A 22710-nucleotide genomic window follows, 5' to 3' on the forward strand; every position below is an offset into this window, starting at 1 on the left:
CTATCTTCAGGGGGATTTTCTAGAAGAGAGGTGTAATTCTGAGGTAAAAATAGACATTGGTGACACCAAAATGCATACAGAATCCTAGTACTCAGCACAAGCCATCACTGTGTCATGGACAAGATGCATGCTGCAAGATCCTATTAACAAGTGCCTGGACCAGTGGTTAAAAAAATAAATAAAAAAAGCAGGCATTCCCAACACATCAGAAGGACAATGGACCACAGTAACCACAGACAGAGCAAAATTCTCTTTATATTGATAACACAGGAACACATATCACAACATTATAGTATATCACAATATCACTAAATGCATCAAGGGAGAAGGCATGTAAAGGAGGAACAAAATATAACTACATGGTTAGCTTTTGCTTCGCCATGTTGCTAACACTGTCCTCAAAAGACTGAAATAAATGGTACATGGGACACAAGATCAGTTAGAATGGTGTGTGGTTTATGAGATGAATTAAGAAAAAAAATGTCAATTAACCCTGCTTCTTTTGCAGGTACCACTATACTCTGAATATGATTACAAATCACTTGAGTTTTCAAGTTATATCAAGTCAACTGAAACAGTCAACAGATATTATAAACAGTCTTGTAAACAATTAGAGAGGTAAAGGTAGCATCTGACCTGTGGTGTATGTCAAATCCTCAGCTGCTGTAAATTGACATAGCTCCAATAATTTAAAAGAAACATTTTGATTTATGCCAGCTGAGGTGCTGTCTGAAAGCTTTGGAAATAATTAATATGGGTGATATTGTTTCCCAGTAATATATTGATAATGACAGGTGGATCGGGGCTGGGGAAAGGTAGTATGGTTTATGACCTTGGGTTTTTCCTAATTTCTTCATCCCAATCAAAATCGAACGTGGCATCATCTAAATCTGTTATTGAGAAGAGAGATTTTCCTGTGACCACATTTTTATTGCTGGCATTTCCCAGTCCAAAACACTTTCTTTTGCTGCTGGTGCTCTCAGCGTGGGTCTTCAGAGGTAGTCCCTGGCTTTCCTTGCTGTTGCTGGTAACATTAAGTGACGGTGGATTTTCCGATTTTGATTCAGGAGGTGACATGAAGGAAAACCTGGCTAGTTTTGCTAATGTGCTGGAACACACCTTCTTTGGGCTCAGGCCACCAGACATTTCCTCTGCTTTCCTGCTCTTCCCGGCAGTTGGTGTTAACACAGCATGGTGTCTAATATCTGCGATTTGTTTGGTCTCTGAGTGTCCAGTTGTAGCTTCTTTGATTTCTCTTTGTAAGGTTTCATTTTGCTGCTGCTCCTTTCTTTTATTATCAGGGGGTCTCTTCTCCAAACTATTGTTTCCTAAACTCGTTAGTTTTTTCTGGTGTTTCGCAGGGGAATAACATTCTTCCTCTGGCTCTTGCCCTTCTGCTACAGTTCTCAAAACCCTGTGAGGCTTAAAAACAGCCTCTGATTGTGAGGGAGGCAATTCTGCATTGCTCATATTTTCAGAAGAATGAACAAATTTTGTCCTCTGTCTGAATGAAAATTTAGCCAGTTTAGCCACTGGAGGTCCTTCAGTCTCAGTGATTTCCGGCTCATGGGAACCTGTTGCCATTGCTTCCTTCACAATTTGGTCTTTATTTCTTTTTCTCATAGAAGTTACCAGCTTCTCAGCTACTACTGGCACATTATTCCTACTCTTTCCTATCGCACAAACATTATTCATATCGCCTGAAGGAACTCCTCCATTGTCTTTCCAGTCAGCAGCTGACCCAGAAGAAAGGGTGTCTACTTTGGGGTCTTGTGTACTTGCACAAAAATTGTGAGCTCTCTCTGTGCGCAATCTCTGCCACTTCTTAGAGACCTGTTGTGTCACCATGGAATCAGGCACACTAGCACTTGCTGAGGCTGGATCTTTAATATTAGCCTCAGAATAAAGATTTTTATGTCCTTTTGTCCTTTTCTCATCAATACCAGAAACTACATCCTGTCTAAAAGTAACATTGAGGTCCACAATTGCCAGTGACTGTCCCATCCCAGTTTCCCTGCTTTGTCTTGAATCACTTTTTTCTTTAGAACAGGATTCATCATTCAGTGTTTTCAAAGCCAAATTATCTAGAGGTCTCTTGCGGATTAGGGACTGCTGAACACTTTCTTCAGCATCCATGTTGCCATCTACCATGCTGTCAAACCAGGTCAAGCTGCCATCATTGCTGCTCTCATTGTGTTTACTCAGGTAATTTGTATCTCTGTTTTTACCAGCTGCCTGGCTAGTTGAGCGCGCTAGATGTGTATCAGCTTTACTTCTCCCTTTGACCAAAGAATTTTGCTGTTTGCAGTTATTCCCTTGTTGGTCTGACAGTTCTGTCTGGGACATTTGCTCTGACTGCCCAAAGGTGTCATCACTTAAGGATCCAAGAGTAGTATTTTTGCTTGTCTCTCCAGGCTGCAGCTGGCATGAATTTTCATTCTGTGATCTGTCGGATGAGGAGGAAAAAATATGTTTACAGGTAAGTAGGTTAATTTTTCATTTTTCTTCCTTTTTCTCCTTAGCTGCTCCTATTATATAAATATATTTATATATTATATAAAAATAAGAGTAGAGAGGCTGCAAATTAATCCAGCAGCATAATAGAATCACTATGGCCCATATAGAACGTAGTGCAGCAATGTCTGATCTCCTTTTGCTCTTGCAGCAGATTCCTGCATTAAAGTAGCAGAATCTGGCCGCCTTATTCATGGTAAGGAGTGCCTTTCTCCATGAGGAGAACTATTTATGAAGTAAGGCATTACTTAGCATGAGTAAGGGTGGCAGAAGTTGGTCCATACTTATTAAATACTAGCATTTACAGCCATATTTGGTTCACTCTTGCAAATTTCCTGTGTACTTTGTTCAAACAAAAAGTGGATTTTAGTATGAAAATATATATTATTCCATTTGACAATATAATTTATATTTAGTATTATTTACTTAAGTCCTTTTTTCTGCATGTGCATATTCTCTTTTTGGGTTATTCACCATGTGACACACACAGTTAGAGTTAGGCAAAAAGGTTACTGTTTTAAAGAGTAGATACATAACGTATCCTGATCATTACCCTGCATCAAGATATACCAACAAGTTCTAGAAGTTAACCAGAGTTATGGTCTTTGATTTCAATTTTTTAAAAATGGGTTTACAGAATCACAAATGCCTGTAGTGCTTATGAGTGATGCACCCTGCAGTGACACTTCCTAGAACTATGATCTCATCAGATCTCATGCTAAGCAGGGTCAAACCTTAGAAGAGAGACAGGTAAAGAAAATTTAGATGCTGCACGAAGAAGTGGTTGTTGGTGATTCAGTAAATGATTCACTTCCCTCAGAGTGATTATGGAACCAACATGTTAAGAAGCTCTATAGTGCTCGAGGTGAAGTTTTCTGGATGCTCTGTGAAACCAGGTTCTCACCATTTATGGTGGTTGTTTTCATTTCCATAGCTCTTTTCGAAACAACAGAAGTGTTCTGGCCAAATATCAGTCTGGTTAATTGTATTCCGGATAAACTCACCCATTTTAACTGGAGATGCTATTTTTCCTCACTTCATGTCCTAAATCAGTATTTTTATGCACTAATAAACAACAGCCATGTTCCATCTCAGAAGTGACTGCATTTCAGTGGTGGGTAAAATAATTCCTGTGTACTACATATGGCTTGTGTATCCTTTGAGACAGAAGATGCTATATAAATGTAAGGCATTTAATTATTATGTGGTTTCTCCAAGGTAGAAAGGATCTTAAAAAAAAAAAAAAAAGCAGCAAAAATGATGTGAACTTTTTTTTACTTTAAAACTTGCTTTGGTCTCTTGGAGCTAGCTCACTTTCATCTTCATTTCAGTTGCTTTTATTGCTCTGTATGCTTATTTGGAATGTGACTTACGCTGTGTTATAAAACAGAGCTGAAAATTTTTCAAGGGAAATTCATATTTTCACAGCTGCTTTTATTCCTTTAAACAATATTCTTTTATCTTTCTTTAATAAAAACAAGTATGTGTTTCTTATGGAGCTTGCTGTCAGTTCAGGAGACAAAAGTTATTTTTCTTTAGATTATTATTGCCTCAGCCTCAATAAATTAAAAGGAGTTTTCTATTATTAAAACAAATAGACTCTCCGAAGATGATACCAATGAGCTAAAAGTTGATGACCATCCAGTGAGAATCTAAAATATTTTCAGTATCAAGAAAAATATATCACCCAAAAAAATAACTTTGATCCAGACTTATCACCTGTTATCACAAAGGAAGGGATCCCAACCAGCCAAACATAAAATAACCTTTAAAAAAAAAAATAAAGCAAAGCTTGCTGTACTTTAACAAACAGGAATCAAAAGGTTAATAAAATTAATCATTCAGCCACAATGAGCAACTTTCTGACCTTACTGGAATTAGATTAAATTTATCTGGATGTATGTTGAGAAATCATTAAATTGTTATTTAGCCCTCCATAAATTCAATAATCCCAGAATGAAAAATGATATTGTAATGATCTCAGTATGCTACTTTAAAAATCCCCTGCTTTTTCAACTCCACTGAAGGTCGCTTTCCTAAGTCAAATTCTATTTTTTTGAATCTCTTAGTACAGTTATTGTCAGCAATCCTTTTACTCTATTGGATTCTTTTGTTAATCTTCATATTATCACCTGTCAAGTCTTTTGAATTCTTCATGCAGAAGATTCTGCAGCTCCAGTCGCTCCAGGATGAGTTCACATTGCATTCGATACTGCTCCATTGGGTTTTCTGGAAATGAGGTATGCAGTGCATTGATGCCTCCAAGAAGTGCACCTCCCTGTGCCACCAAAAGAATGGAAACATCTTGGTTACTCAGCATCAGATTTTAACACCAAAGACAGTTTTATCTACAACCTGCCATTGGCTATTTTAGCACTTGATGTGGCAAATACCCAGTAACTTTACTCACACAAGTAATTCCATAGAAGTCAACGGGACAACTCACATGGGTAAAGTTATGTACATGCATAAGTGTTTGCAAGGTCAGACTCTTTGTTTATTATTATTATTTGGATTTACACAAAAAATACAGGAGTGCTGCCCATCCAGCTGTCACATGGCCAGTCCAAACGTTCAACACTTCTGATCAGCATTTAGCTCTTTGTTTGATACACATGTAGGCAGAACAAGAAGCAGAGCACCAGAGGTTCTCAGCCACTCAAAGGAGTTAGCAGTGCTCCCAACAACTGGAGAACAGCGATGTGCACGTGAGGGTTGAGGAGCTGGGAAAGGAGACTGAAAATGAGAAGTACAAGGGTCAAATCGAAAGCAAGGGAGAGGAGAAGGAGATGGATAAGGAGAGGAAATCATGGAATGAAAGATGGAGGTAAGAAGGTCAGAGAGCAAACTTTGGAGTAAATCAAGGCTGAGAGTAAAATGTGGGATGGAAAGAGGGACAGGCAAGACAACAGGAGGACACAGAGCAAGGGAACGGAACGAATCAAGAAGGAGAGATAAGAGGAGGCAGATAGACAACAGGGAATAGGGGAAAAATAAAGGTGGAATAAAAGGTAAAGACAACGAAATAAAAAGAGGTAAGAACAAGAGAGGCCAACCAGCCAGTCAGCTGCTCAAGAGGACCAGAAGAAATACATGACTACTGAGCTAAACACCATGACCCTTGGTTTTGCACTGGATGGGGTAGGATATTGTAGGAGTTACAAATGCAAGGCTTGATTCCGTCTTTGCAAAGCCGAAAGGTGGCAGCCGCCAGCCCCTCTAGAATTATTCAAACACCTGTTTGTTTCCATCACCCTCCCACACTCTAAAAATTGACAGTTGGAGAGAAAATAAGAAAGCTTTTTGAGAGAAACTATGGGTCTCTCACCAAATTCAATGGACAAAAGTGAAGAAAATAAAGGAAATCCCAACAAAACAGGTTGAAAAAGTAAGTAGCAAATGCTGTTGTTAACCAAGGGAAAAAAAAAAAAAAAAGAGGGAAGCAGAGAACAAGATACTAAGGAACTATGAACTACTGTAATTATAAGCAACCCTAATCATTTCCAGTGATTAGCACACAGAGAAAGATGTTCAGATACTATGGTGTTGTGGGCCATCTAAGTCCTCAGAGAGACAGAGTGAGAGATTTCAACCATCTCAGGTACTGAATGAATACAGTTTTTCTTGTTTGTTTTAAAAAAATCTTTTAATAAAAATAAATGAGCCCCCTTCAAGAAAAAGCTGTTACAAGGGAAAATTCGCACGTCACAAGTGGTTGAAAACACATGGCCCCCATAGTGGTCTTGAGGTACGCAGGTATTCGGCATATTGGGGTAATTATGAAGAGCATAACAACTAATGTCAAGCCCAATCCTGCAATCCTTCAGGCAAAACTCCCACTGACACCCACTAGACAGGTGCTAATTATGCATTTCAGAACCCCCTCAGTCAATCATACAGTATAGGGCTATGCATAAATAAAAGAGTAATATACAATTATGAAACAAACAACTTTACTTTCTTTCTACACTCTGAGAGGATGAAAATTTGAGTGTAATGTGTATATTAATTTAAGTCTGTTATTTCATCAAATTGAAAAAAAAAAAAAAGGCGGTAATTAAAGATGGTCTTGTATATACAAGAGTGTGTGCAGGATTTTTAACAGTACTGATTTAAAACCAGTATCCTGTCAAATTCTAATCTGGTAATTATATCCTGTCTCACTAACTTCCCACTGCAGTTTTATTTGAAAATGTTATTTTACATCACTTCTTAACTTACCCTTTGTGTAATGTTGCTGCATGCTGCTAAAAAGCTGGCCTGTTCCAACCCTCTAGTGGCTGCATTTCAGCAGAGACTGTAGTAATCTTTCTACGCTGTATAGGGTCAGATTCTGTAATTCTTGAAGAAGCAAAATTCCATTTGAAGCAATTGTGGGACACATTTTCAAAGGCACAAGTGCCAGTTACTCACCTAACTCACATTAAAAGTTAGTGGCAGGTCATAGAGGCCCAACTGCCATTTGTGCCTTTGGATATCTACCTCTCTGAGCTTTGTCTGAGAAAAAGCAGCAGGGTCACAGCCATAGTCTATAAAATGGGATCAGTTCTGGGTCTGGTTCTGTTCAATACCTTCATCAATGATTTAGATCATAACATAGAGAGGACACTTATAAAGTTTGTGGATGATACCAAGCTGGGAGAGGTTGCAAGTGCTTTGGAGGATAGGAATAAAATTCAAAATGATCTGGACAAACTGGAGAAATGGTCTGAAGAAAACAGGATGAAATTCAATAAGGATAAATGCAAAGTACTCCATTTAGGAAGGAACAATCAGTTGCACACATACAAAACAGGAAACAAGTGCCTAGGAAAGAGTACACCAGAAAAAGGTCTAAGGGTCATAGTGGATCACAAGCTAAATATGAGTCAACAGTGTAACACTGTTGCAAAAAAAGCAAACATCATTCTGGGATGTATTAGCAGGAGTGTTGTAAGCAAGACATAAAAAGTTATTCTAATCCATGCTAATTAGGCCTCAGCTGGAGTACTGTGTCCTGTTCTGTATGTCACATTTCAGGAAAGATGTGGACAAACTGGAGAAAGTCCAGAGAAGAGCAACAAAAATGATTAAAGGTCTAGCAAACATGACCTATGAGGGAAGACTGAAAAAACTGGGTTTGTTTAGTCAGGGGAACACTGAGGGGTGACATGATAGCAGTCTTCAATTACATAAAAGGTTGTTACAAGAAGGAAGGAGAAAAATTGTTCTTAACTACTGAGAATAGGACAAGAAGCAATGGATTTAAATTGTAGCAAGGGCAGGTTAGGTTGGACATTAGGAAAAACTTCCTAAGCATTGGAATAAATTGCCTAGAGAGGTTGTGGAATCTCTGTCATTGGAGATTTTTTAAGAGCAGGTTAGATAAACAGCTGTCAGGGATGGTCTAGAGAACACTTAGTCCTGCCTTTAGTGCAGGGAACTGGACTAGAAGACCTCGGGAGGTCCCTTCCAGTCCTATGATTCTATGAAAATGCTTTGAGGTCTTTCTGCTTGAAAGGGGCTACATAAAATGTATCATTTGCATATATGGTTTCTCATTCTTGAGATACCAACCTGTACAAGAAAACGGGAAATGTCCTATTAGATCAGATAGAGCCAGTATCACATACTTCAGATGAAGGTGCTAAAAACCCCTCACGGATAATTTGGGGATAACCTACTCATAGGGGATGTTTCTTCCTAGCTTCTGTTAGTGGCTAGATTATGCCCTGAACCCTAAGGATTTATATCCCTTCAAATAGCCTATCTAGTATAAGCTCTTGGCCTGAATGATATCTTTTGACAATGAGTTCCAGGGGTTAGTTATGCATTGCGTAAAAAATATTTCCTTTTATTGGTTTTAAGTCTGTTGCCTTTCATTTTAATTGAATGTCCCCTTGATTTTGTATTATGAGAAATGACAAATAGGAATGCCCAGTTATATTCTCTATACCATTCATTATTTTGCAAAATTTTACTATGTTCCCTTCTCATTCGTCTCCTATCTGAACTAAACACTGTGAACTATCATGCACTTTTAGTGAAATAAGCAAGAATTTTGAGAAATAGCAAGAAGGTCCACATCATCTCCTCCCTGCTCGAAAATCAATGTTTCTTTGTCGATATGGGTGGTCAGAAGAGTTGATGATGTACTCTGCAGAGTGGATTACCCCACGATTCAGTGCTATCACCCTTGCTGTTTAATATCTACACAAATGACCAAGCAGAATCCCCTCATGTGCAAAGATTAAATGTATGCTGATGCTCTTTGAATTGCCACTCAATTGGAAAGATTTGAAGATACTAAGCACATTTTAACTGGCTCCCTGAGTGGTGCCTGGAAAGTACGATTGCACATGGTTCCTAAATGCCAACTCCAGTAAGACACAAGTGTGCACCTTCCACCTGAAATACCACCAGGTCAAGTGAGACTTCCAGATATTGCAGGATGGTACAATCCTTGAGCACTATGAATATCTGGTGTACCTTGGGTCACATTAGACTGAATACTGACATTCAAAGAGCACATAAAGAAGCTGAAAAAGAAAGTGAACTCCTGGCATTGTATACTCCTGAAACTGGCCAACACAAAATGGGGAGCTATTCCAAAAACACTCCGAGCAATCCGTCTCAGTCTGTGTCACTTGACTGCAGAATACTGTACATCAGTATGGTCTTGCTTGGGCCATGCACACAAAACTGATATTGAACTCAGTCAATCCTGTAGGATCATCACAGGCACTTTGAAACCATCTCCCATGGTGTCACTATACTGCCTCACATGAATTGCACGAATATTTGTAAGATGGGATGTCTTCAGTAAAAAGGAGAAACAAAAACAGGTGCATGTGTCAAGACATCCACTGTTCGGACACATTCCACCACACTAGAGACTGAAGTCCAAAAAGAGCTTCGCCCCTGAAAATCCCTTACCCCAAAATACCACCATGGAAGGCTACAGAGTAACAAAATGGCAGGAAATGCTGATGCTCTGGGAGAACCTGGTTCCTATAGAACAACTCCCCCCAGGGACTGACTTCAAACAAAAACAATGATGTACTCCAAATTGGGGTGGCAAAGATGGTGACAATATGACAAAATGGAATGCTGCAAATATGAATGTGGAAAGTCTAGGCAAATACTTGAATCCTGCCGGATGCAGTGCTACCTGTCAATACCTTGTTCTCCCAAAGAACTATTTGATATAAGTGACACCACCACGTCTTGGCTACAATTTTGGAGTGACAAACTATGATGATGACGACTAAATGTTCTGGGCCTGCTTCTCATTTATGCTCAGTCCCTTTACACTGCTCTGGCACCTGTTAATCTTTCTAAAACTTTTTCAAAACTCAAATCTTTTTTTGGTTCTCACATATAATAGCTAATGTCTAACTGAAAAAATACAAGTGTCATTCATCCATCCATCTATGATAACCCAGTTTCTCAACTCAATTATATTTCAATGTCTGAATATTAAAATGGATTGTTCTCCAAGGAGATGGAGAGTGTTATACATAGTAGTCTCCTTAAATGGATCGAATCATATAGAATGGGATTGTAGTAGTGTCATTTCCTATAAGAAAGCTTACCTGCATCGACGATTCCATCACTGAGACCACTGTTATAGCATCTTCCAAAGTTACAGTGTCCCTAAACATCAATCGAGCATGGGCTAGCAAAAATAAATGAGCATTAAAAAAAGAAGTTATTGACGTTGAAAAGCATTTGTTTGTATTAGCAACCAGAGGCTAACAAATTCAGGCCTGATTCTGAAAACATTTATGCATGTGTTTAACTTTAAGCATAAAAATAGTCCCATTGACTTCACTGTCATAAGTGTCTGCAGAATTGGGAAAACTTAACTCCCCTAATTAGAAATGAGGTGTGTCTTCTGGATTTGAGATTCAATGACAGTTTGAAGGAATTGGAAGAAAGAAAAGCAAAAGGCTACATTTAAATAACTGTAAGATGTTCAGATACCATGATGATAAATGTGGTATAAAATAATATTTATCTATCCAAATGTATTGATAGCAACACAAACTAATAAAAAGAAGGAAATTTAAAATTAAAGCTAACCTTTCATTCTGGGTGACAAAAGGCATGATTTGAACAATAGTCTGCACTTTGCATTTCCTTTCTTTTGTTGGTCTGTGTCACAGCCTTAATGTTATTTAAACATGCTTTTTCCATATTTTTTTTCTCCTGCTTTGCTTCCCATAACCACCATTACCCCAAATAGAATTAATTTTATGAATGGATATAATGCAAATAATTCACCATACTAAGCCATTGTGGTTGGTTGTGTAATTATGCTGTTGGACAGTCATTTTTAAGCAAGAAAAATGGTACTTTTTCATAACACTTTGAAAATATAAAGTTCTAGTTAACGCCCCAATATTGCAAATGCATACTCATGTAAAAGACTTTATAACATAAATAGCATGAAAGTATCTGCAGGATAAAGACTTTAAATGATAGGAAGGTTTACAAAACAAAACAATCTTCCCCCTTGGCCCCCGCCCACACACACACACACGCACACACACACACACACACACACACACACACACAAAGAAATTCAAATAGGAACAACTGACTAATAAGAGAGACATCTTTGACAAAATAAAACATCACTCTGGGCTAAAATTTGTTATACAAAGTTACTGTATGTTCTTTTAAGATTCATTTTCAAAAACTGTTAAGCCATTTTAAAGAATAAAAGAACATTACCCTAGATATTTAACACTTCCTTTATTTTTTGTTCTTAAAACTCAAAGTTTTGATTTTAAAATGAAATTTTGTAGCACGTTAGTACACAATGTGGACTGCATTCTTGGTATTTAAAATGAAATATTTATTTTTAGTAACGTTATGGGATAATAAGGGCCAAATCCTTACACCTTTCTTATGCCTTCCTCAGGCAATAATCCCTCTGGCTTCAGATTGAGCAGGAGTGGGATGTGATTGAAATGTGCAAGATTGGACCCAAAATTAAAGAAATAAACCCTGAGCCAGGCATTAAGTAAAATGTGATTTATGTACTCCTTTACTTTTTTAGAGTGCTGTGCAAATATTAACTAATTAATTAATCCACATTTCTTGCTTAAAAATCTCTGCCCAGAAATATATTTACACAATTAGCTACAATGGACATATGCAGCTTTATTAGATTTATAAAGGAGCCAGTCATTGTGAGCTCATTGGGATAACTGACATCATGAGCCGGGTGTTTGCAGTATTGGGTCCTTTGGATGTAATTAATCATTGCTCATTTCCCTCTAACTTAACTTCTTACACCGATTTACATTTTTTTGGGAGGGAATATAATAAATTAAAATTCAAACTAGTTTTGTATATCTAAAAACCCCACAAAACCTACAGATTCACTAATGCTAAAACTCCAGGTGGTTCATCCATCCCTAGTTTAGCTGTAAGGTCACTACTTAACCTATGAACTATAATTGCACTTCTAACATGTCCATTTTTTTAAAAAAAAGTTAATTATTAGGCAGAAAAACAAAAACTGCCACGGGCTCACCTTCTGCTAAGCGTATCAAACTCTCTAATAAGCGAATGGTAGTTCGGGCAGCATTTCTGCAATCACTCTGCCGCTGCATCTGGTAATAACGGACAAGAATCAGGTTGCTCTCATCAGACAATTTTGGCTGTAGATTCTTTATAAGACAAAAGTAGGTTTTCATCTTTTCCATGCTCCAGAGGTTTTCTGATTTGCTTGGGCATCCTGCATAACAAGTGCTCAGTCAGTAACTTCAAAACAATGACAGAGATAAAATGCTTTCCTAAAAATTCCTGTTAAATAGGTGAATGAACGTAAAATGAGATTTTATTACATTTTGGGCAGAAAGGGACTAACATTCTCTTAGCTCATCTATGATTTGGCCAAATTCCAGAGTGGGTTATTACATTCTATCCGTTGGGATTCTCTCCAAGACCTTTTCCACTCAGCTTATCCAGAACACCTTGTCCAGCGTGTCACTCGTGTTCTATTTCCTAGCTCCTAACATCTATACTTCTTTAATTGAATCGATTTGGACATCATAGGGTTCATGTAAGAACCAACTGCTTTGCAGATTGTGTAAGGATTTATTGCTGATGTCCTCACCTTAATGACATTTCAAGCTTATCAGTTCAAGGTGTTCGCGCTTACCTAGCCCCAAAACATCGTCTCCAGTCCACAACCTGTCATGTCATTGTTTACAATTTAACCTTGCACTCAGATCAAGCTACATGCAAGTTTACACATGCCCAGCATGATTCTATGACTACACTACCTACCTAATTTCCCCATTGTTTAAACTGCTCATGCTCTGCTGCAAGTTCTTGCCCTGAAGTGTTTTGTAACATTGCTGTGTTTCACCCCAGGCTCCAACATCCAGTCCTGCTCCTAGTAAAGTCAACAGCAAAGCTCCTATCAATTTAAATGGGAGCAAGATCAGGCTCACTGTTTATCAGCTTGTTCAGTCTGCAAAACACCCAGGTATCTTTGAGATGAAAAGTACCACATAAATATATGATTATCTCCTCTAGCTGTCTTACATATTTTATAGGGCCAATCATTATGTGCCAGATGTGGCACAGGTGTGCACTGGAGGAGAGACTGCAAGAAGATTTTCCTCACCTTTTTATTTATTTATTCATTATTATTAGTGTAGCACCTCAGAGCTCCAGGCATGGACCTGGACCTCATTGTGCAAGATGCTGTACAAACACAGAACACAAAGACAGTCTTTCCCTCAAAGAGCTGACAGTCTTAAGTATAGGACAAGAGACACAACTGATGGTACAGACACATGGGGAGTACAAGGAATCAAGACACAATATTGTCTAACTAGACAAGACAGGGTAGAGGAAGAGGGGCAACAAACAAGCCGAGTGAACAATATGAGGGCAGCAAATGTCATGTTAGTTCCACTTTTACTTTGTAGGGTATGTTACTTAGTAGGGGGTCAGCTAAATGGAAAGGGAAGGGAAGGGGGTGTGGAGGACATGGTAGAAGGGGCAGGCATGGAGTGAGGCTGATTGAAAGTTGTCACCATCTGACAAGTGTTTAGTAATCTAGGTCAGGGGTTCTCAACCTCTTTCTTTCTGAGGCCCCCTGCTACAAAAAAAACTCTACGGCCCGCCTGTGCCACAACAACTCTTTTCTGCATATAAAAGTCAGCACCGGCGTTAGGGGATAGCAAGCAGGGCAATTGCCTGGAACCCCACGCACCCTGCAAAACTAAGTTGCCCAGGCTTCAGCTTAAGCCCCAGATGGCAGGGCTCAGGGTCCCAGGCTTCAGTCCCACATAACAGGGTTTCGGCTTTCTGCCTTGGGCCTCAGCAAGTCTAACACTGACCCTGCTTGGCGGACCCCCTGAAACCTGCTCGCGGCCCCCCAGGAGGCCCCCGGACCCCTGGTTGAGAACCACTGATCTAGGTGACAGGGATTGGTGGTCTCTGTCCGATTCCTAATGGACAGGCAACCACATCACAACTGGCACCGTGCATGAAATCAAGGATCAAATGAAAATCAACTCAACTACCCTTTCAGTCACTAAACTGGTCACTCCAAAACTGGGCTGTAGAACATTTGGGAAAGGTCAGTGCGGAGGAGAAGCTTTAGATACATTCAAAGAGTCTATTCTTACCTTTGTTTTCCAATATGAAAGAAGAAATTATGCGATCCCAGTCTTCATTTCTCGTATCTAGCAATACTAAGACCAGGTCAAATCTGCTCAACAGAGGACTGCCAAGGGCTATGTTCACAGAGATTGATTCATTAGGGTCATACTGGCCTTTTGGATTTGTTGCTGCCAATATAGTGGTTCTTGTGTTCAGCTTGCACACTAAGCTAAAGACAAAGATGATGTACATCACTATTCCGTGTCATTGGATATAGAAAATAATTTTTGAGTAAAATAAAATAATCATATTTTATGATTGCATAGCACCATTCATAGAATCATAGAATCGTTGGTTTGACACAATTTGTTCTTGACAAATCCATGCTGACTGTTACTTATCTTATTATCTTCTAGGCGTCTGCAAATTGATTGCTTAATCAGTCTTTTCAGGTGTTGAAGTTAAGCTGACTGGTCTGTAATTCTCTGGGTTGTCCTTATTCCCCTTTTTATAGATTGGTACTGTATTTGCCCTTTTCCAGTTCTCTGGAATCTCACCCATCTTCTTTGACTTTTCAAAGATAATCGCTAATAGCTCAGATATCTCAATTCAGGGTTAAAAAAAAGAAATATATATATATATATATATATATATATATATATATATATATATATATATTATATACTGTTCCTATGGCTAAGCATTTTACATATTTTTTTACAGTGAAAAAGGTATTTTCTCCTTGAATCATGTTGTCTTGGCTCCTGTGTTTTTAGTTGCAGTGGGACACTTTTGTCCCAGTAGTCATAGCACAATCCTTCATTAAGGCAACAGAAGAGTTATTCTAAATTTGGTTTATCACCAACCTATTTCCAGTCAGCTCCAGGCTAGCTGCTACCTCATGTCCAGAACCTGAATGTAGGTTAGCGCCAATAATCTTAGCTTTCTGATTTACAGTACACACCACAAGAAAAGAGCATTGGTTCCCAGCCAGTACAAAGAGAGATTAAATGAACAAAGCAACATTTACTTCTCTGTGTAATGTTATAATTATTTAAAAATACCAAAGTAAATACAGTTCTTTGTAAAGCAAGTGACTGAAGCTTTGTGTGCTGAGAGCAAAACTGTGTTCTAAGTTCCATTCTACAAAACAAAATCAGCTATATCAGGGGACCCAGTTAAAACATGGATCTATTTAATAGCATAGATTGAATCAAACCATAGCAAGTCCAAGCCATTAGCATGGTTCAAGTACATGGGGAGTTCCCATCCATACTGCTGGAATAGGTCATCAGGACAAGAGGACAAGGCACACTTTCAGCCTTGCATATTCATTGTAGGCAACACCTTCATGAGCGGATACTTGGCACACTGGAGATATTGTGTCCTGCTTTATTCGAATTGCTCATATAAAAAAGGTAAATATGAAGAAAAAGTTGAAAACAGATTCAGTGTTAGGTCATTGGATTACGTTAAATACCATTCTGAAGAGTGTAATTGTTTAGGTTGACTGGGCACCCCCCTCCCCAAAAAGCAACAGTGGTGAGCCAGGTTTCCCCTCCGCTCCAGCCCTCCCACAGTTTGGAGCAGAGGGCTGCAGGAGAGGGAGCCCCAGCACACCTTAACTATTAGACGCTGGTGACTTCTACTGACTTGCTCAAAAAGGAGCAGCCATTGTACCTGGTTGGAGTTGCTCATATTGAATTAAATATGGAAATGAGCCACTCTGTACCCTTGGTTTATGTATTTTGAAAGTTAATTTCACTCTATTCTACTCTGCTCCTAAGTTTTAATGTTCATTATGCTACAGATTTTTGCACTGACAACAAACACACAGCTACCTGTGAGAAGTTGTTAGAGGGGACTCTGGAGGTTTTGGCAGCTTGGCAGAAGACCCCAGAAAACATGGAACACAGTTTGGGATTGTGAGATAAGGGTAGTTAGCTATATGATTGTGCAGTGAAGTGGTTAACAGTGTTGAAATTTAAGTTCATTGAGTTTCAGAGGGCTAGTTTAAGCGAATGGGGCTGTCTGTTCTGATTTACAGGTGTTTTTTTTGGGGGTGGGGTGGGGGGGAGCTTATTAGAACAGTCTCTACCCACTAACCCCCCTTTTTGTCCTGTGACTACAGTGGTGTTAATGGCCACTTTACCTTGAATGGTCCCTTAGAACAAGTGCTAATTACCTATGCTAAACTATCTGTTTAATCTTGTATTTAGCTGTGACACTCTCAGGACCTTTCCCAGAACTGCTCTGTGTAGCTCAAAAGCTTGTCTCTCCCACCAACAGAAGTTGGTCCAATCAGGGTCGGCTCTACCGTTTTTGCCGCCCCAAGCAGTGAAAAAAACCTGCCGCTGCGGATGGAAAAAGGGAGAAGCTGCTGCCGATTTACCGCCGCGGCCGGTGGGATGGAGAAGCCGCCGCTGCATTGCTGCTGCAGCGGAAACACTGCCGCCCCTTTCAAACTGCCGCCCCAAGCACCTGCTTGGAACGCTGTTGCCTGGAGCCGGCCCTGGGTCCAATAGAAGATGCTACCTCACCCATCTTATCTCACAGATATTTTTCAGTCTGTTTCCAGGCTTAGACAGAAATTAATCATTTTATACTTGATTCACATTTGGAAGGCAACAGTCTGGGCTAGAAACCTAAGGATCTATTCTCTGCTATGTTTGTTACGTTCGCTGTGGGCAGTTGTGTCTGTGTAAGGTTAATGTAAAGTGGGACTTGCCCCTAGTGAACTGTGTCCGCACAACGCTTCTGAGGTGATTTTCCCCGTATGCACAGTAGGCAGTTGCAGTTATGCTGAAAAGAACTGTGAGCTGAGCTGTAAACTCCAACATGGGCAAAGGTTAAACCAAAAGGGAGGTGGTTAGCAGAAATCCACAATCAGGACCAAGGCAATATTGTTAGGGATTCAGTAACTCAGAGCAAGTTAGTGCACCAGGTGGTGAAGTAGGTTTGTTGGCTTGCTTTTGTAAGTTGAATGAGATCAGTGGCTTACTTGGCAAATTTCTTGTAGCCTTTGTGAAAGAAGCAAGTCTTGAGGAGGGATTTAAATGAGGAAAGGCCATTCAGCATACGGCAATGTGGGAAAAAACCCTGGGATGGTTGTGGAAGGAACAGATGAATGGGGTCTCAAAGCTGTTGTCATTGGCTGAGGATGTGGGGTGCAGGAAAAACTAAAAAGAGACAGGGGCAAATAAGGAGGGAGGGACAGAGCATAAAGTGCCTTGTGTGTGTGGCGGGGGGAAGAGCAAATAGCTTGAATTTGATGTGTGTGGAAAAGGGAGAGTCAGTGGAGATATTCAAAATAGGGAGTCAGTTTGAAAGGCCAAGAAGATGTGGATATCAGGATACCAAAGAGGAGGAGATTACAGCAATCAGCACAGGAGACGATTTGGGCCTGGACAAGAGTTGTGTGTGACTGGACAGGAAGAAAAAGTTTGATTTCAGATATATGTTATGCAGGAAAAAACCAGCGAGGTACTGGACACAGTCTAGATGTAAAGGGAAAGGGAGGAATTGAAGACTCCCAGGTTCCAAGCATCAGTGACAGGGGGAATGGTGGTACATTCATCAGTAACAGAGAATGGGAGGAAAGTTTTGGATGAAAGACAGGAGACCAGATTATCGGTGCAGGGGCTCTATGCCTTCGTAAACCAGACCATTTGTATGTAAGTACCTAAATTTAGGGTTTAGGAACCTAATTTTAGGTACCCAGGTTTGACTTTTTTTTTTTTTTTGCGCATAGTCTGCTGGCACCAGAGTCTACAAAGGAGATCAATTGGTGCAGTCACCTCAGGTAGCAAGGTCACTTAATTGCAAGGTCATTCTTCAAATTTAACTCCTGCAGCACCCTGCAGTCCTCAGATTTTGAGGTAAATGCACTCTTTCAGTATGTCTGCATGTCTTGTCAAACAATGGCATTCCTACATAGCTAAGAACTTAGTGCCTCATAAACCAGTTAATGGATTTTAGTTATGTAAATAACTCATTTATGAGTGGGCTCTTTAAGAAGACCTACCTCCTTAACATCAAGTTCTGGCAAGCTAGGATAATAGCAGGACCAGAGGAGGCAGGGACAAAGGTGGCTTAAAACCAGCTTTGTATCCCCCCCAAAGTTGAGGACAGCTATGGGCCAATTCAGTCCCTGGTGTAATTTAGAGCAGCCTCAAGACTGCTCTAACTTACACAGGCAGTCACAACACCTTTGAAGCCTTTCTGCTAGACCAAGATCACTGGCATGCAAACTGCCCTGGGCCCACCTCCTTCCACCCTTGACACATCTGAACTGCAGAGAGGGTGGGATAGAACTGGCTATGCTGGCTCTGTGCCAGCCAGAGATTCTGCTACCTTAGGGAAATCTCCAGCTGTTCTATTAGGGAGGCTGTCTGTCTCCTTTGTGGACAGACTGAGGATTTGGCCAGTAGCTTCACTTGCCACAGAATTAAAAAATCCAAGTTTTCAGAAGTAGCATATACTATTTCCTCTTCACAGGTTAGTGGCCAGTAGTCTCTTTCATTAGATGGGCCACCATATAAAAGCGAGCAGCCTAGGAATTGCTCCCTCTTCTTTTGCTGCTTGACTAATTATTTGCTATTCATGAAGGGAAAAGAAAAAAGTGTTTTCAGTCCTGGCTTCTGAACTGCAACTCACATTTTAAAAATTGCTTCACTCCCCACAGTACCCCACCCTCCAAAACACTCTTCTTGAAGTGCCCTCTCTATATGCAATGGCCAGATTTTCCAAAGATGATGCAGGGGATCCATAAGTATTTTATTTATATGCATCCACTGGTCCATTGTACCCTCCTTTGAAATTCTGACTCACAGTCTAAGAGTATCTTTTAACACAAAAATGTATAGTACAGTATAGGAAATATTTAAGTTGGTGAGGGGGCAAATCTAGATCTAACATTCATTTTAATATTTTGGAATTCAGGGGAAAGACATTTTGTTATTTCATCACATGTATTTAAATGCCACTTACCCTGCCTTAGCTACACTGATGGTTTGTTGCTCCATCGCTTCATGTATGCTGGTTCTGTCATGTTCCTTGATGCTATTAAACTCATCAATACAACAAAGACCTCCATCTGCAAGCACGAGGGCTCCAGCTTCCAAATTCCATTCTCCAGAATCCTTCACCGCAGTTACCGTCAAACCTGAAGAATATTTATTTCAATTCAATCTTTTTCAAAAATGTGTGCGTGCATTTGAGTGAAAGGGAGGGATTAAATACACTAGCTAGTGCCAGGAAGAGAGAATGCAGGCAATGTGCAAGCTTCAACGCATAGCTCTGCTAAAGCACCTCAATTCAGACCTACTGGTATGACATCCCATCTATTAGAGCCCAGGTAATGGTCTGTGGAGCAAAATCTGCCAACCATGCCAAATTTTGAGGTGATGGTTTTATGATATGAACAAATTTACAAAAGGAACTAGGATGAGAGGACTAAATCCATCGAGTCAAGCAAACTCAATGATATTAGCAAAGTTATACCAGGAATACGTCTGACCCACTATCCACACTTAAAGCATCTATAAGCATCAAAAGGCCATGCAACAAACTCTGCAAAATAAAAATATTTCAACATATCTTTTAACAGAGACCCACTCCTCAGTTCACGAAACAAAAGTGATGGACTAAACTTTGAACTTGTTCTGACAGAGTTTCCCTTTGATTTTTGGGTTCATTTGAACATAAAATTTAAAGTGAAACCTGAGAGTGGAAATACATGGGAACTAAAACCAAAGAAAAAGTTCTCCAAAGCATCTGCAAATGGAAACTGATGATTGTGACACTGCTGGAATTAAGCCTCACAGCTCTGAGTGCATGAAGAGTTTGAACTGCTGCCTGACCTGTTTCTTGTTTACATATCAAGACTATTCAATTTTCACTTTCTCCAGTGAGTCAGTTTTTTTTCTCGCATACAGTAGTTAGTTCTGAAGAGGAGTTAACCTTAGGACAATGGTACTAGTAGGTATTTATGTAACATGAGGGAATTTGGGGTTGCAGCTCCAACTACTAGGATGGCCACCCATCCTTAAACATCTGCAACTCTCCTTCTCCCTTCCCCTGATCTCTCTTCTATCTGTTACCTCTTCTGTCTAGTTCCCCCTGTTCTCCCTCTCCAGCTCTTTTTTCTCCACTCCATCACTGCTTGAATCACAAATGGTCCTATAACCCACACTCCATAGCTCCTAAAGATATTATGGAGTGCTAGGGCCACATCCAGTCCAAAGATCCTCCCGCTAGGACTGCAATGGGCCCAAGGACCTTAATGGAGCACTGGAACCAGAAATCACAACCTTCTGGCGGGTATACAGTTCTTGTCAGTGCAGTTCTGTACTCCCAATAGTCAGTGAAGAGTCAATGAAAATAGAAATTTCTTACTGACATATTGCATGCTTTTTAGGGAAACTCACTGTGATGAACCGTCCTCCCTAGTTCCCTTGGGTTTTAATTCACCGTACTAACTGCAGGACAACGTAGGCAGTACATCACCTTGCTGGTTTAAATAGCAGAATTACAAAAAACAAAATAAATTCTAGCACTGTGATAGATAGGTATAGAACAGGGATGGGCCACATCCGGACCTCAGCTCCTGCCGGGGAGCAAGGTCAGGATTTTGCCCCGCTCCAGTGCTCCAGCCAAGGAGCGGGGTTGAGGGCTTGCCCCGCTCCGCGCAGCTCCCAGGAAGCCACCGACATGACCCCCTCTGGCTGCTACATAGTACGTGGAGGTGTGGCCAGGCGGTTCTGCAGGTGCCGCCCCCAAAGCTCCCATTGGTTGGGAAACGCGGCCAGTGGACGGGGCAGCGTGCAGAGCCGCCTGGCCATGCCTTGGAGCCAGAGGGGGGACATGTTTCAGGGAGCTGCTTGTGGTAATCGCTGCCTGGAGCCTGCACCCCTGAGCCTACCCTGCACCCAATCCCCTGCCATAGTCCTGACCCCCTCCCACCCTTCAAATGCCTCGATCCCAGCCCAGAGCCCTCTCTTGTACCCCAAGCCCCTCATCTCCAGCCCCACTCCAGAGCCCGCACCTCCAGCCAGAGCCCTCACCTTCCCCCATGCCCCAACAGCCTGCCCCATCCCTGATCCCCCTCCCGCCCTCTGAACCCTCTGGTCCAAGCGTGGAGCACCCTCCTGCACCCCAAATCCCTCATCCCCAGCCCCACTCCAGAGCCCTCAGCCCCCCACCCTAACCCAGAGCCCCCTCTTGCATCATGAACTCCTCATTTCTGGCCCCACCCCAGAGCCTGCACCCCCAGCCAGAGCCCTCATCCCCTCCTGCACCCTACCTCCAACTCTGTGAGCATTCATAGCCCACCATACAACTTCCATACCCCCATGTGGCCCTCAGGCCAAAAAGTTTGCCCACTCCTGGTATAGAAAGTACTAGTAAACACTGATCACATATTCAGGACAGTATAATTTCTTTGTAAATACAGACCAAGATTGCCCCCTGCACTGGAAAAATGTACAGGAGGGAGCCATCTGAGAGGAAAACTCACTGTGACCTCAGGGATCTGCTGAAGACCAACGGCTTCCACACAGAATCTCTGTGCCCCAGCACTGCCCTCCAGCCCTCTACAGCTCTGCTGTGGCTCCTTGTCAGCATAGCTCAGGCTTTCCAGGCAGGCAGTAGCCCCCAAAACACTGTCTTACGTAGACACTCTAGTACACTCAAAGGCTCAATTCAGAAATTAATACAGCCTGAGCCTGTATTTACTTGTGGGTAGGTTCCCCATAGAGTTGGGAGAGACAATTAGCATTGCACCCAAGCCCTGCCCATCTTGTCCCCTCCCCAGCCACAGATCCGTGACCCTGCCAGTTGCTCTCTTCAGAGGCTGGAGATAAGGAGCCTGGTGCCACAGATCTGGGTCACTGCCCCATTCTCCATGTGCAAAGAGTGAGATCTTCATGCAGAAGGCCCCTTCTCCATGGACCTTGATGGGATGTACAAGCCCATTGTACCTCACTTCCTGATTTATGATTTCACCTTAAAACATTTTGATTTTTTTTCTACACATCTAAGTTTGCCATGGTGGTGAGTTGTAGGGAATGAAGGTTGCTTTTGGCAGAAAATGCTCGTGCAATAGCTTTCCTAAAGCTGACGTTTCTTTAGGTACTTAAATGAGGATCAATACTGTTTAAACACTGAGGCTCCAAACCCACAGTGAGCTCTGTGCAGGCTGCCCCCTATGCCCACGGTGGAGCTCATTGTGGGATCAGGGCCTATAATAATTATTCTTCCACATCCTCATAATCTAGCATCCCTTTTACTGAAAAGCCATTTATGGAAAGCATGCCCTCAAACATAACATAAGCTTGAGCCCACAGCCCTTCTTCACCTATTCACTTGTCAAGTTAACAGTGCCATTGACTTCAGTGGCTTTAATTGTATGAGTTCTGGTCTACAGTAGGAATTTACTTTGGTATAGCTAAATCTCTCCGGGGTGTGAAAAATCCACACCGCGGAGAGACATGGCTCCTGACCTAACCCCTGGTCTAGACCAGGGCTAGCGAGCCCTACTGCTTCTTGGGAAGGTGGATTACCTACGCTGACAGGAGAAGCCCT

At 41.1% G+C, this 22710-nt stretch overlaps 1 protein-coding gene across 4 annotated transcripts in view; it reads right to left on the reverse strand.

The window, feature by feature from the left end:
• Positions 1–222: 222 nt before the first annotated feature.
• MCM9 (minichromosome maintenance 9 homologous recombination repair factor) overlaps positions 223–22710 on the reverse strand; it is a 69464-nt gene continuing 46976 nt past the window's right edge. For 3 of the 4 annotated variants that reach the window (XM_043542851.1, XM_043542850.1, XM_037894700.2), the window contains 6 exons: positions 19117–19291; positions 14154–14356; positions 12041–12244; positions 10089–10171; positions 4647–4792; positions 223–2446 (listed from right to left, as the gene is read on the reverse strand). In XM_043542851.1, coding sequence (XP_043398786.1) covers positions 826–2446; positions 4647–4792; positions 10089–10171; positions 12041–12244; positions 14154–14356; positions 19117–19291 — 2432 coding nt within the window. In that variant the 3' untranslated portion in view covers positions 223–825. Of the gene's footprint in view, positions 2447–4646; positions 4793–6735; positions 6856–10088; positions 10172–12040; positions 12245–14153; positions 14357–19116; positions 19292–22710 lie in introns of those variants that run through there. The other variant, XM_037894701.2, reaches the window with a different exon arrangement.

Source organism: Chelonia mydas, chromosome 3, assembly GCF_015237465.2.
Source record: "Chelonia mydas isolate rCheMyd1 chromosome 3, rCheMyd1.pri.v2, whole genome shotgun sequence".
Classification (NCBI taxonomy): domain Eukaryota; kingdom Metazoa; phylum Chordata; order Testudines; family Cheloniidae; genus Chelonia; species Chelonia mydas.